The sequence below is a fragment of the Limulus polyphemus genome, unplaced genomic scaffold (assembly GCF_000517525.1).
Source record: "Limulus polyphemus unplaced genomic scaffold, Limulus_polyphemus-2.1.2 Scaffold897, whole genome shotgun sequence".
NCBI classification, from domain to species: domain Eukaryota; kingdom Metazoa; phylum Arthropoda; class Merostomata; order Xiphosura; family Limulidae; genus Limulus; species Limulus polyphemus.
Genome location: NW_013666507.1, coordinates 222,322 through 235,561, shown reverse-complemented (window position 1 = coordinate 235,561; position 13,240 = coordinate 222,322). Strand labels below are relative to the sequence as shown.

The 13,240-nt window shown below is 34.5% G+C and overlaps 1 protein-coding gene across 2 annotated transcripts in view; it reads right to left on the bottom strand.

Moving 5' to 3' along the window:
• LOC106461100 (28S ribosomal protein S31, mitochondrial-like) overlaps positions 1-7,823 on the bottom strand; it is a 61,535-nt gene extending 53,712 nt beyond the window's left edge. For both annotated transcript variants that reach the window (XM_022387984.1, XM_013920893.2), the window contains exons 1-2: positions 7,742-7,823; positions 5,903-6,089 (exon numbers count right to left, since the gene is read on the bottom strand). In XM_022387984.1, coding sequence (XP_022243692.1) covers positions 5,903-6,089; positions 7,742-7,797 — 243 coding nt within the window. In that variant the 5' untranslated portion in view covers positions 7,798-7,823. The remainder of the gene's footprint in view (positions 1-5,902; positions 6,090-7,741) is intronic.
• Positions 7,824-13,240: the final 5,417 nt, after the last annotated feature.

The window sequence follows — 13,240 nt, the reverse complement described above, 5'->3', positions numbered from 1 at the left end:
TATATAAATAGCATGTGACGAGCAGGAAGCAACAGACAGACAGATAAAAGAAAAAAGAATACAGTTGGTGTGAAGTTAAGTAATGTAAAAGTGATGGGCCTAACGAATAACATAGGCCTAACATTTTATATATATTAGAGTGAAACTAACAGCGGAAAAGGAAATAAGAAAAAATCAGTTTATTCCATCAAAGTGAAAATGTTCTCCAAACCACTGCACGACCTCCAACAGACTGCACTCTCAGAAAAGCAAAAATACAAGAACAAATACTTCTTGTAATATTATCACATTATTACCACACAGTTAAAATGGAAAAGGTTGAAATCACATGCTTAGCCATTCAATGTTCATAATTTCCATTCTAAGCATCACTGAAATTGTTTCCATCCCAAGTAACTAGTTTTTGAAGGTGATGGAGGTTATTTTTCCAATCATGTGTGTGTGTGTGTGTGTTTGTCAGCAAGATTTCTCAAAAATATCTGAATGAATTTGGATGAAAGTTGATATACATTTGGACTATGACCCAACTTAGAAGTGATTAGTTTTTGGAGGGTCAAGGTCATGAGAATCCATAAAATACCTATCTGTTAACATCGTGACTGATTTTTCACACTATTTTTGCTCTATAATACAGTTAAAAATGATTGGTTTGATGAAACTTGGTGAACATATGTAGAATATTGTTCCTCATTGTCCTGCCAAAAATGGTCTGTATCCATTGATAATGACAGACATACAAAAACATTTTCATAGTTTTTGAGGGCCAAATATGATCAATGCTGCTTGGCAGAGGTATGCACTCTACTGAGTGCCCCTCTAGTTGTAATTACTTCCACATGGTACAACTTTATTGGGGACTGTCAAATCCTCACCCCTTTTGAAGGGATCATTGAACTGGTATATAGACTGATATTTGTTACACTTTACAGATCTAATTATTGGTTCTCTTATTCTGATACCAACAGATGACAGCCACAGCTCTTCTTAACATTTAGTTTTGATTATCATAGTGATGGACCCTGATAACTGACATTTTTAAAGGCCATAGAAAACAATAATGACTCACCTGTTATGAACTAAGGATCTACATGAAAATTTAAAATTATTTTAGTTCTGTTCTACATCACTGGCTTACTTTTGATCAGATGCACTTAATAATATTAAAAATACACATTAAATAATGCATATACATTACATATTTCTTACTCTAGTATGAGTAACATTCACAAAATATAATCAACATACAATACAGCATGTTTCTTTTATTATCAATATTATCTAATGTACAAAGTTGAGTACATTTGAATAAAATTATTTTGGAGCAATGATCCAACTAATGTATGAGGATGACTGTTTTCCAGAATCCATTTCAACAGTCCAATCTCACACAAATCCACTATGCTGCATCCAGTGAGTTGACCAGTATGTTTTCATATGGAATAGCAAGAATATTCATTTCATTCTCCAGATGCTTGAGATGATGACTTAAAACCTTAATGACTCTATACCCTGTTGGTCTCATTTTCATGTGGTACAAAGGGTCCTGAATATGACAAACTTTCAGGATAACAAGGAAGCTGTTGGTCCATCTAGGTCATCACATCCACTAAACTAAACTTTAAAAAATAACTCAAAGCTAACACTTCATCAATCAAACATTAATCAATCCTTCCCTCAAGTTCCCTTACATTTATTGCATCTATCATATCTGAAGGCAACCTATTCCAAAGGCCAACAATCATGTTAGAAAAATAAAATTCCTACCCTGCCAAAATTTATATTCTATTCTCAGTGTGATAGTAAACAGAGTTCACCTTTGTCAATTCTTCTGATATCTAACTTGTTCCTCACTAGTATTCACTGATTATTATGAATGAGTTCAAAAATGTTTTGCAACATGCCTTGTACCACTTTGGGAAATTACCCCTCCCCGAGACATGTGAACAGCTTTTGCTACTGACCTAAGTGTTTGTGGAGTCTCACCTGTTATAAGATGCCATACTTTGCTTACCACAAATAGTGTACAATTTGTTGCAAGTTTATTTCTAAATGATCCTGATACCCTATGTTTTTCAATGATAATAAATATAAAGGATATCCCCATCTTGCAAATTCTAAATCCACAATTTGAAGGTATGAATATTTTGCATCAGAGAGGGATGTTACATGCACTTACCAAAAGTGATTAATTTTCAGTAACATCACAATACCTATGAAATTCCAGAAAATGTCAAATGTATTCCTGATACATGCCACTCCACTGTAACTTTATATCAGCTATGGTTGTCATGATTTGTTGATTCACAAATTCAAATTTATTTTCATGTAAAGTGCTCAACATTCTGTATATATTGGACATTGCTTACTTCAATATTACCAAATATTACTATTTCCTAAAACTGAAGTGTATGCTGTACAATAGTTGCTTTAATTTACCAAATGTGCTATATGCTTCTGTAGACAGCACAAGAAATCAACAAGCTACTCAGGGTAATAATGTGCTGACGCTTCTTTACACAGCATAAGAAATCAACAAGCAACAAAGGGTGATAATGTGCTGATGCTTCTTTACACAGCATAAGAAATCAACAAGCAACAAAGGGTGATAATGTGCTGATGCTTCTTTACACAGCATAAGAAATCAACAAGCAACTCAGGGCAATAACATGCTGATGCTTCTTTACATAGCATAAGAAATCAACAAGCAACTCAAGGTGATAACATGCTACATGCTTCTTTAGACAACACAAGAAATCAACAAGCTACTCAGGGGGATAACATGCTACATGCTTCTTTAGACAACACAAGAAATTAACAAGCTACTCAGGGGGATAACATGCTACATGCTTCTTTAGACAACACAAGAAATTAACAAGCTACTCGGGGGGATAACATGCTACATGCTTCTTTAGACAACACAAGAAATTAACAAGCTACTCGGGGGGATAACATGCTACATGCTTCTTTAGACAACACAAGAAATTAACAAGCTACTCAGGGGGATATTACACCTTCTTAACTTCAGCATGAACCAAGTTTATAAAACTATATTTTACAGTATGTGTTTGGCATTTCTCATTCAACCAAAAGCCCAGTATAAATAAAAATGTACATTTCTTACAGCAGTACAAGTGACATAATATTACATAAAATGATGATAACTGTCTTTTAGCTTAGCATAAGTCATAATTCAAGTTTTGTTTAACATTTAAAATTATAAGATTTGCATACATATGCATTGTTCAACTATACCAAATTCAAATACCTTAAGAAAATGCCTCTATCACCTAACATTCGTACTTTCAACATTATAGTAATGAACCGTAAAGGATGACTTTGATCTGCTTACACATATTGTTGCCACATACAATTAAATCACTAAGAATAAACAACATGCTAGTAGACCAACTGATCTGTCAAGGTCATCCCACAACAACTCTTAACTAATCTTATAACTTATTGAGATATAAATGCTGAGAAATAGATTCAGAACTGTTTCCAGAGCTTACACTAATAATCTAATTACCCCTTATCAACTTAACAATCAAGTCATCCCAAAGACAGTTTATCCAAGTCCCAAATAATTTGAAACATTTGAGTTTTGTTTATTACTTTTCCTTTCTGAAGTGTGAATATACTTCATCTATACACATGTAGCAAGTTACACTACAATTCTTTTTAATTCATGATTAAGCTCAAGTCTTACATACTTGTATCAAAACTACATATGAATTATATAAAATGCTCTATAATTCTTATTCTACCAAGATTCATGTTGACAAAGCCAATTTGCTTGATAAATGCATCATCTGAGCAGCATCAGAACAGCTTTGCATTATTCAATTTAAAACAAATAAAAGAAACAACTTGTAGATATATTTTCAAACTTGAAAATAAATAAAAAATGCTATGTTCATATAGCATACATTATTTTCTACGTAATGGTTAAAGAAGCATGCATTTTAGGTAGAAGTTCTAGATTCCATTTAATGTATTAAATGTTTAAACTACTTAAATAAGTTAAATGTTATTATATGAATTTTAAAGAAACACTGAGAAAGTGTTGTTACTTTCACATACAAATAGCTTCAATATATATATATATATATATGCTCACACACATACACATATTCATCTTGAAGTGAAACCACCTTGTATTACAGTTTACTAGCACATATTTGCATAATTGTTTGTCTTGAGTCTCTAATCCTCCACTCTAAATCCAGTGGGATGCTTCAGTCTGATATGGTTCAAAATTATTCTTATACTGTCCCCATAACTAATTTCTGCACAGCACAGTCTACATTTTACTTTTTCATCTCCCTTTGTATCAAAGTATGCCCAAATAAAAATTCACTTATTTTGTGCTCTCAAAAACAACACTGCTATAGCCTGGTCAGTTTCATCTCTATGAAGTGGGAGATTATGCTGGCAAAGTATCAAAAATGTAGTTCCAATAATTGGTGTATTTGGAAAAGCCAGCAGTTGTTTTTAATTTATATACATGTATAAATACTTATAATCATAGCTTCACATACTTTTTTGTCTCTTACAGTATTATATTCAATTCAGTGGTAATATCTATCTGTTAAATGTGTAATTATTAGTAATATAAATAATTAGAGTGATATAAGGAATTTGTTAAAAACAAATAGCAGCATGACATATTTTTACAAATGCAAGTTTATGGTGAAATGTAAATCTCACCATGTAGCAAAAGTAGAAAGTAAATGACAAAAGAACCACTGAATAACCCTTAGTTTTTTTTAATATTTTACTTGCAAATGTTTATCATTTAACAGATTAAGCAAAACTCAAAATGTTTCACACTCGGCAAACATTTATGCTCTTAAACTATTAACACCCTGAATTTTAAGGTAACAATTCACATGCTCAACTCAAGCATTTAACATAACCTAATGTTTTGGAACAACATTGGACCTATTGATCCATCTCGGCTGTTCCATCCTCTAAACTAAATTAAAATAATAATAATTTAAATAAAATCGTAAAGCCAGCCCTTATCATTCATATACCTATCAAGCTTTTTTCTTAAACTCACTTAAATTTACTGTCTCTACAACATCTCAAGGCATTCCATTCCAAAGACCAACCACCCCCTTAGAAAAACAAAACTGTTTTAGATAAAGATGACTTCTACCTTGACGAAATTTATATTTGTGTCCCCTAGTCCTACTATTCTTACTGTTAAATAAGATAAGAGATTATGCATCAACACTATTAATTCCCTTTACAATCTTAAACATCTCAATCAGATCCCTCAACTTCTTTTTCCAAGAGAAAACAATTTGAGATATTTCAGCCTCTCCTCAAACGACAATCCCTCCATCCCACACACCATTCTAGTAACCCTTCTCTGAACCCTTTCCAACAATTCAGTGTATTTCCCAAGATACGAAGCCCAAGACTGAACACAATATTCCAAATGTGGCCTAACCAGTGACCTGTATAATGAAATTATAACTCTTTAGACTTGTATTCAAGATTTCTGTAGATACAACCTAAAATCCTATTCGCCCTACCACTAGCAACAGCACACTGCTTGGATGGCTTTAGAGACTGATTGACTATTACACCAAGATCCCTTTCCTTCATAACACCATTAAAGTTATTCTCATCCAAATAATACTTATAATTCAAATTATGATAACCCAAATGCATTATCTTGCATATATTAGAATTAAAACCCATCTGCCATTTATTTGCCCAACTCACTAAATGATCTAAATCCTATTGTAAATCAGCAGCATCCTCTTCACAGCAAGCAACACCCAAGACCTTAATATTATCTGCAAATTTAAATAAGTTACTGACTATTCTTTCATCTATGTCATTGATGTAAATCAAAAAGAGCAAAGGTCCTAAGTACATATTACATTACCTTCATACTGGCCAACAATGATGACAACTTCTTTTGGGCATTTTCTTCAGTCTTTTTACTGTTCTGATTATTTTTGCATATTTCTTTTCCCTCCTGCTTTAAGTACTGTTCTTTATCTTCACTAAACTTTCTCTTTTGTATATTATTTCCAAAATATGATGCTGCAAGTTTGACTTCTGAAGAAAAACTTTCCAATATGCAACAAAAAAACAAAATATACTGATAGGTAAATTTTATGCTTCTAACAGAAGCTACATGTACAGCTAACAATATTAAAGATGTTTAAATCTTTATAACAATTGGCCTTTAATATCAAACAGGTCAATAGTAAAACTCTGATCTCCTCTAAAGAATTTGTCCTATTTACAACACTCAAGACGTTATTTTACAACAAAATTAATTTAAATTTAAAATTTAAATCTCTTGAGAAAAGAAATGTTATCTTATCTAAATTAATAAATTATTCAGAGATTGGTGAATAAAGGCTACTGACATATTCTGAAGATAATAGTACAAGAACAAAAGTTGAAGATGTGAAAAAGACAAGATAGGTTCCTGTTATGTTTTACTTCAATTACAGGGAAATACATGACCATTTTAGATTTTCACATACTATTATTTTACAGTTACCTTGTTGAACTATATAATCACCTACATAATACTGTCCATAGTACTGTATATAATAACAAAAATAAGTTCTGAGAAGGTATGTTATATAGGTGGCCATTGTGTATACAGTGAAATGAAAATAAATACATGACCATCATGAAGCAATTTATGGTTTTGACAGTATACATGATTGTTTTGGAACATTACATATTAGTTGCAACTATGTGAACTACATAAACTACAATAAACAAACCTAAATTAACTTAATCTGACCAAACCTAATCTAGATGATTTACAAATTTTGTATAAAATATAGTATGCCCATCTCTGCCAACCATGGTTCTTTGCACAACCAAGCAACATAAACAATATTAATATTCCTGCAACAACAACAACAACAAAAATGTGAACTTCCACAATGTTTCATTTCACAAAAGAAATATATAAATACATAAGAAAATATTGCTAAAGATAAGAAAACTAGTTATTACAAGTTAGATTCAAATGCATAATCTAGAACTCTTTATGAAACTAATGCCTTTGCCTATTATACCAATGTTACGTGCAGTGAAATGTAAATATTTATGAACATAAGCAAAATTGGTGTATGTGTATACACATCGGCATCAGATGTTCATCGTGTATATGACTATGACTCGCACTCACAGCATGAGCACCATCCACAGTATAGCTTGGTTCTAAAGACCCCTTGGGAACCACACAAAGTTAGCTATAAAAGTCATTTAAAGTTTTACCCACAAATTTCCAAGTCAATTTTTGTACATTTTCTCATCAATTGGAAATTCCATGCCCTACATACTAAGTATGAAACTTGATTATTCAATCTTTAGTGAAGCACTTCACAAAAAGAGGTACATCACATATGATGTTAAAATTTGAAACTTTAGAACCAAATTGAAAGCCTGTTTTTCTTCTTTTTTGGACGACACTCCAATATTTTGGATTTAATGAGATGGAAACAGTGAAAGTCAACTTGTTTAACTTTCACAAAGTCTAAACTTAAGAATGTTACTGTTCGTGTTACTCACTGTTAAGCGTTAATGTTATTGTTAATTCAAAGTTCAATAATTGATTGTCAAAACACATTTCTTATTCTTAAATCCTAGCTAAAATATAACTACAATCTATAGGCAGGATGAATTTGCCCCATGCAAATTTGTGAAAATTTAAATTACAAATCGACATAAATAAGCGATGTCTCTAACATACTAATTAATTCTTCTTGAAGAGATTTTAATTCCTATCCACCTTCTAATTGAAGCCATTGCTAAACTCACACGATACTAATGATCATTTCCTGTAGAGGGCAACCAATAAAGTTGTATATTATTCAAAATTTTGGAAAATGTTTTTATTATATAACTCTTCATTGTTTGTGTAACAAAAAAGTAATGTTATTTTTATGGGATATATAGGTAGTTATTTGTACTTGCATAGTGCAAGCTTCACAGAGTTATATGTCTTCATATGTTTATCTTAGTTCTTTTTTTTAAGCAGTCTGTTCGGCATGTGAACTCCATTTTTCATGGACTTGGGCTACTCTAATCGAATAGTGGGATTTGACCGTCATTCTTATAACACACTCATAACCTCAAAATGCAAAGTACGTTTGTTGTTTTGTGTGTGTGTGTGTGTGTAGAAACGCCACGCAAAACATACTCGGGTTTACATTCCTACACGCTAACTATCTAACCACGCCCGGCCGTTGAGAAGAATCTCAAATTACACTCTATATGCATATACTATAACATTTAAGGACGACAAGTAGTCCATGAGCCAGACCCCCAAAATTTGACCCATTGGTACCACTAAAAGGGGCAAATTCTACTATGCATCTTTGATCTGTCATATGTCTCTAGTTTTCAATTTTGTTTGATAGCTATTTGGGTGTTGCAGCTTCATACAAAAAATCTGCACTTAAATTGAAGCACCGTCTGGCAAAATTTTATGACCAAATTTAACATAACTATCTAAAAGGACAGGCTATATTGAAGTTACTTACATGTTTTGTGTTATTTTGGCATATATTCCTTACTTTCAGGTATCTATCCTCTCCATAACAACAAAGAGAATTAAAATATATTCACTTATGTAGCTACAGTGTATCTTAGAACAAAATACCTCTTAGCAATAAAATCGCAAACATGCGTTTTCGCCATATTTTTATGTCTGCTTGTTAACAGAAACCACAGAAATTCTTATAAAGCTGTTTTTGCACGTTTTCTTTGTTTAGGTTTTTCTTGGGGTATATATTGGAGTAACTTACAACAACCTTAGATATGCATTTAAGATCTCTAGCTGAAAAGTAACTACTTCAACTCCATTTGATTATAAACGTATAGCAACAAACAAACAATATATCAGTATGTCTTTTATTTCATGTAAAACACAAGTCAAACTTTCTAGATCTTTTTTTGGTCAAGAAACCTTTAATGGAACATATTTAGATCATTAAGTTCAAATATTGTTGATTTTTCTATCCTTACTCTAGAATACAATAAATCGAAATGTCTTAGTCTTATTAGATCTAGTGTGGCATTAAGCATTATTTCTATCCCTTCAATGATACGATAAAAGGAACACATTTTTATCCAGATCAGAACAAACATCACAATGATATTGAACTATCAATAATGTTTGCTTACATGTTTGTCCATTCATATATAAACCTCTTATAACTTATCTACATAAATTTTTACGGCTATTACAAACAATTGTTACATGGTTGTATGAATATTGGGTATATGCATGCTTAATACTTTTCAGTAATATAATTAAAGTATTATAGACATTATTATGATGCATGTTGGATATCGCCTTCATCACCATGAAATAATTAAGGACATGTATTTTATTCGTATTCCTATGTGTTAAACCATAAAGAACAGACCATACATGAAATTGTCACAGCATTTCTAACTGGAAAACAGCTCAAAGCAGTAAAAATCGGGAGCCATATATATCATTGAACAAATCTTTATCATCAGGTTCAGCATCACTGACTTGATTGATTCATGATTCACTATGCACAGCTCTGTGTATCTGAATCAATTAGCAAGACAAGGGCAGAGAGGCATTTTGCATGCTCTGGAACATGTGCATGACAAAAGCTGTAAACAGCCTCTGGTATAGCTGGTACATCAAGCCAGTCAATCAAAATCTTTCTCCTTCCTCCTCGAAATCCATTCACTAGCCGTTGCCAACAGGAGATGAAATTTCAGGGCAACATTCCAGACAACGTTTTTAAACTCCAGCTTGGTAATTTGCCCTCATACATTGTTTATGGAGAGCAGCTGTACAAAGTGGTAGCTGTCACGACTCTCCGCCCTCTTCTTTGCACAAAAAGTCTATATCGCAGTTCATTGACACTCCTAGTTGATGCTTTGTTATTGTATAGATGGCATGTGAATGCTTCTAGCTGTTGTAACAATTCTATAATCAGAGTCCATTCAGAGCAAAGCTGTTGTAAGGCTTCTTTGTATTAAGGGTGAGTCTTCATGATTTTAAAGGCAGATACATTCCCCTGCTCAGCAAAGAAGCTGACTGTGTCACATCCTGTGATAGCATGTAGACCAAGAAGTGACTTGCAGTTATCTCTATCAAAGACATTTCACCTTTAGTGATGTCTGCATACTTTGACCTTGCTTATGTGCCACTCTTCTGGTAAATTTGACTTCAAATATATATGCTTAAAGCTGTACAGAGTACACACATACATCTGTGTTATCTACTACTATTTTTAGTGACTGGTACCCAGCTGATGCTGTATGGACAGCATGTAGGTGGATTCTTGTGTCATATCCCTCCTGTGTTGATTTTAGTTTCTCCACCTCCTCAGAGCTAACATCAGTAATTTTATGGCATATTTCATGTGACATACACCTCTCTGCCAACAAATCTTTTTTCTGTGCCTTGGCTGTTTCCAGTCATCCACCAGCACTTTGATGAATCTCTCCTTGTTGCTTGCACATGTTAGAAATTCTCTTCATTGTTGCTCACTGTGTCCTGGTGCAATATTCTTGAACCATGTAAATTCTTATGCCCTCTCCTGATTCTTTCAGCATCCTCAATGAAGTCTTTCTTGTATACATCAAATATGACATCAATTCTTTCACACCTGGAACCTTCATTCAAGACAAGTGACAATGCAAAATCTGCCATCTCAGCAAATGTATTGTGGTTTCTTATCATATTTTGCACAAGTGCCATCCCATCTATCAGGCATGCAGACTGTACAGGTAGGATGTCTACTGAAGGTATATTTTTTAAGCTCCTTGGAAAGAGCTGGTTTGCTTATATTTCTCAGGGCACTATCAGCTGTAGCTAATGCCCAGGGAAGGGGACCAAGAGAATGTGACAATACTTCTCTCATGTCAAGGTTGCTGCTGTGAGCAATTAAAATCATATGTATAAATAAATTATGATCTGCTATCAGGATTTATTTTTCACAGTTTTTGTTAGTTCTTCCCTTCTTGAGGACATTACTGAATGTTTTTAGCTTCTATTTTGGTAAGGGATCATGAAAGCGTTTGACAGGAAGGTTGCTTTGTAACCTTTCTTTCCTGAAGGTTTGATATTCTCCTTGTCCTATTTTTATAAGCATTGAGAAGATCAGTTGCAGTGCCAGGTGGAGTAACTCGCCCAGTATATATGCTAATAAGATCCAGTTGACTCAGGTTCTTTCAAGCATGTTTACGAGGCTCCTGACACCATGTTCATCTCTGAAAAATCTTGTTTTTGAAGATTTTTGTGTTGAAGATCAGTTTGACTTAGATCCAGCATATCATTGAGAAGTCTAAGATATTAGCGTACATATTCTGTAGTCAGATAGCATGGCTGATTGCACCTGCTTTGAGGCTGAAACCATTTGTGCCATCTTGTGTCTGTATGTTTTTATTGACAGTCTATTCTATTGTTTGGTACAAATTAATTTTTCCAAGGGAGTTGTGGAACTGAATTGAACAGATAACCCCCCTGCCTCAACATATGCATGGATGTCAGGGATCTCTGTAGTTAGGTGTGACGTTTCTGCATAGTAGTAGTAGAGGAAGTGGGCATAATTGATTTTGTCATACCTGAAGCACCAAAGGATCGTGTCATGGACTGCTGACAAATGTAACAGCCAATTCCCCTCCCTGGATGCCTTCAGTAAATTCAACATGTTTTCGACCATTTCAACATAGCTCAACCAGAAGCCAGCAAGAGGTCCATTATCATGTCACAGGAAATCTAGACACTTATCAAATAGTTCAGCTACTCTAATGAAGGAGTGATCCTGTAGCACGTCAGCAAATATGTCGTAGCACAGCCCTTGCCACATCTCAGATATTTTGGCCATCAAAACTTCAAGGTGATGCTTAGCATCATTGTTTTATAAGCCCATCCATGCTCAACATTCCTTCCATGCCAGGTTTAGTAATGCCTCATATAAAAGTTTGTAGAACCTGATAGCTCCGTTGTACTTGCAGCCTTCTAGCACTCCAGTGACTGATTCCTCCACAATAATACTAGACTCTATGCAAAGACATTTAAGACCTGCATCTTGGAATCACTTTCCTATGATGCCTAACTGTGTACAAATGGTGTGGAATACTCCAAGCTTTGATACTACACAGCGTGGTCACAAGTAAATAGACACCACCTTTTCAGAAAAAATGAACATTTTCAGTCATATTCACATGAATTGATATATTTATAATTTAATTAATACCTAGTAGATCTTCCTTTCGCTTCGTGGAGTTCGTTGATCCTTTGGGGCATCATGAGAATCATCTCGTCAATTTTAGATTGTGGGATTTTCGCTCACTCTTGCTTCAAAACTTGGAGTAGATCGCTCTTCGAAGTTGGTTTTTGGTTGTTTCTTGACTTGCTGGTCGAATATGGCCCAGAGGTTTTCGATGGGTTCATGTCAGGAGATTGGCTCAGCCAGGGCATCTTCTGGATACAATTTACTTCCTGCCACTTTTGGGTGTTTCTATCAGTGTGATACGGTGCTCCATCATCCTGGAACAACGTTGTGTTCTTTTCCACGAAACCCGAGGAATAAAGTGGCAAAAGTCCTTCCTCCAATATTTCGACATATTTCGCAAAATTTATGTTGCCAACGCACTCCACTAAGCTCGATCTCCCACAAACCCAAACAGCTTCCCAAACCATCACGCTGAAACCACCATACTTCACAGTTGGCTGCAATCTGTTGAGCCAAAACTCTTGGTGAGGCATTCTCCAGACCCATATCCTTCCACTATCCAAAAATTGAGCGAATTTTGATTCGTCTGAGAACAATACTGTCTTCCAAAAGTCCAGAGGCTTGGTCATCATAACACTTGCCCACTTCTTTCGTCTGACTATGTTGGCAGGTCTTAATAAGGGCTTCCGTCTAGCTGCTCTGCAACGACAACCCAATCTGTGGAGAATCCGTTGAACAGATTTTGGGCTCATCCCACCAACTTTGGCCACTTCTGCAGTCGTTAATCTGGGATCCATTTCGATACTCCTCTTGACAGCCCTTATTGTCCTCTCTGATGGACCAGGACGACCCAGACGCTGCTGAGTTGTTTCCTTGCCGTGTTTCCTGAACTGCACGATGATTCTGTTGATTGTCGAAAGCGGGATTCCCAAATTCTGTGAAATTTGCCGCTGACTTATTCCACCATCTGCTTGACCAACTATCCTTCCTCTATCAAAATCTGACAATTCGAGAGAGCC